This window comes from Amblyraja radiata, unplaced genomic scaffold (genome assembly GCF_010909765.2).
Source record: "Amblyraja radiata isolate CabotCenter1 unplaced genomic scaffold, sAmbRad1.1.pri scaffold_572_ctg1, whole genome shotgun sequence".
In the NCBI taxonomy this organism is placed as follows: domain Eukaryota; kingdom Metazoa; phylum Chordata; class Chondrichthyes; order Rajiformes; family Rajidae; genus Amblyraja; species Amblyraja radiata.
Window position 1 is genome coordinate 28754 of NW_022630625.1, and position 1247 is coordinate 30000.

A 1247-nucleotide genomic window follows, 5' to 3' on the forward strand; every position below is an offset into this window, starting at 1 on the left:
TCTGTTTAGAGCCTTATTATACTCTTGTTCCAATGTTAGTATTTATGTGATTCAGAACAGTTAAATAAATGAGGGCAGAAGTTAATAAACCGCAATACCTTCAGCAAATAAAACAGCAACAATAGCACTAATCGGCTCCCCGTGGACACAACTTATGATGACTGGCACAAGCTGATTCGAAGGGGATGAAGCTTCATGTCTGGTTGATTGCCGGGAATGTAACCGAGACACCAGGAATGTCCGGGGTACTGAAACCACATTTAATCAGTAAACAGCATCTGAAATAACTAAGATAATATTCAGAAAGTATTCTGCTGTAATTCAATGTCGAAATATTACTGCAGCAATTTTAAGTGAAAATGTGAGTGGCTCTTACAAGAGCCTTTGGGTTTTCGGTGTTTCGTCAGCATTGAGTGGATGTTTACTTGGAGCTGGTGTACTTGGTTACAGCCTTTGTCCCTTCCGACACGGCGTGCTTAGCCAGTTCCCCGGGCAGCAGCAGGCGCACGGCGGTCTGAATCTCCCTGGAACTGATGGTCGATCGTTTGCTGTAATGGGCCAGGCGGGAAGCCTCGCCCGCGATACGCTCGAAAATATCGTTCACGAACGAGTTCATGATGCTCATGGCCTTGGAGGAGATGTCGGTGTCAGGGTGAACCTGCTTCTTCACTTTGTAGATGGCATAACTCTCCTTCCTTGACCTCCTGCGCTTCTTGCCCGCCTTGCCTACAGCCGGTTTCGCCAATGCTTTCTTGGCGCCCTTCTTGGCTGTTGGTTTCGGCTAAAGATTATAGAGGAATTTTTATTTATTCACAATATTAGGATTTCAGAGAGAGAGGTTGAATGAAAGAAAAAAAAGATCAACAAAATTGGGAGATCACAAGAAAGAAACTAGAGAAACATACATATGTGTGTGTTATATATTTATATGCATATATATCACACATATATACGCATCATATACATATATATATACATATATATATATTTATATATTTATATTTATATTATATATGATACACACACACACACATATATAAATGTGATATTGTTGTATATAATTATATAACACATACATATTTCTCTCTCTATATATATATATATATTTATATACATATATATCACACATATATACGCATCATAATGCTGATAAATGTGAGGTGCTACACCTTGGCAGGACAAATCAAAATAGGACGTACATGGTAAATGGTAGGGAATTGAAGAATACAGTTGAATAGCGGGATCTG

The 1247-nt window shown here is 39.1% G+C and overlaps 1 protein-coding gene across 1 annotated transcript; it reads right to left on the reverse strand.

Annotated features, from left to right (window-relative positions):
• Window positions 1-421: 421 nt before the first annotated feature.
• LOC116970149 (histone H2B-like) lies at window positions 422-781 on the reverse strand (the record flags this gene model as incomplete). Its single annotated transcript, XM_033016862.1, has 1 exon — window positions 422-781. A coding segment is annotated over one exon (360 nt), but the record flags the coding sequence as incomplete, so codon positions are not given.
• Window positions 782-1247: the final 466 nt, after the last annotated feature.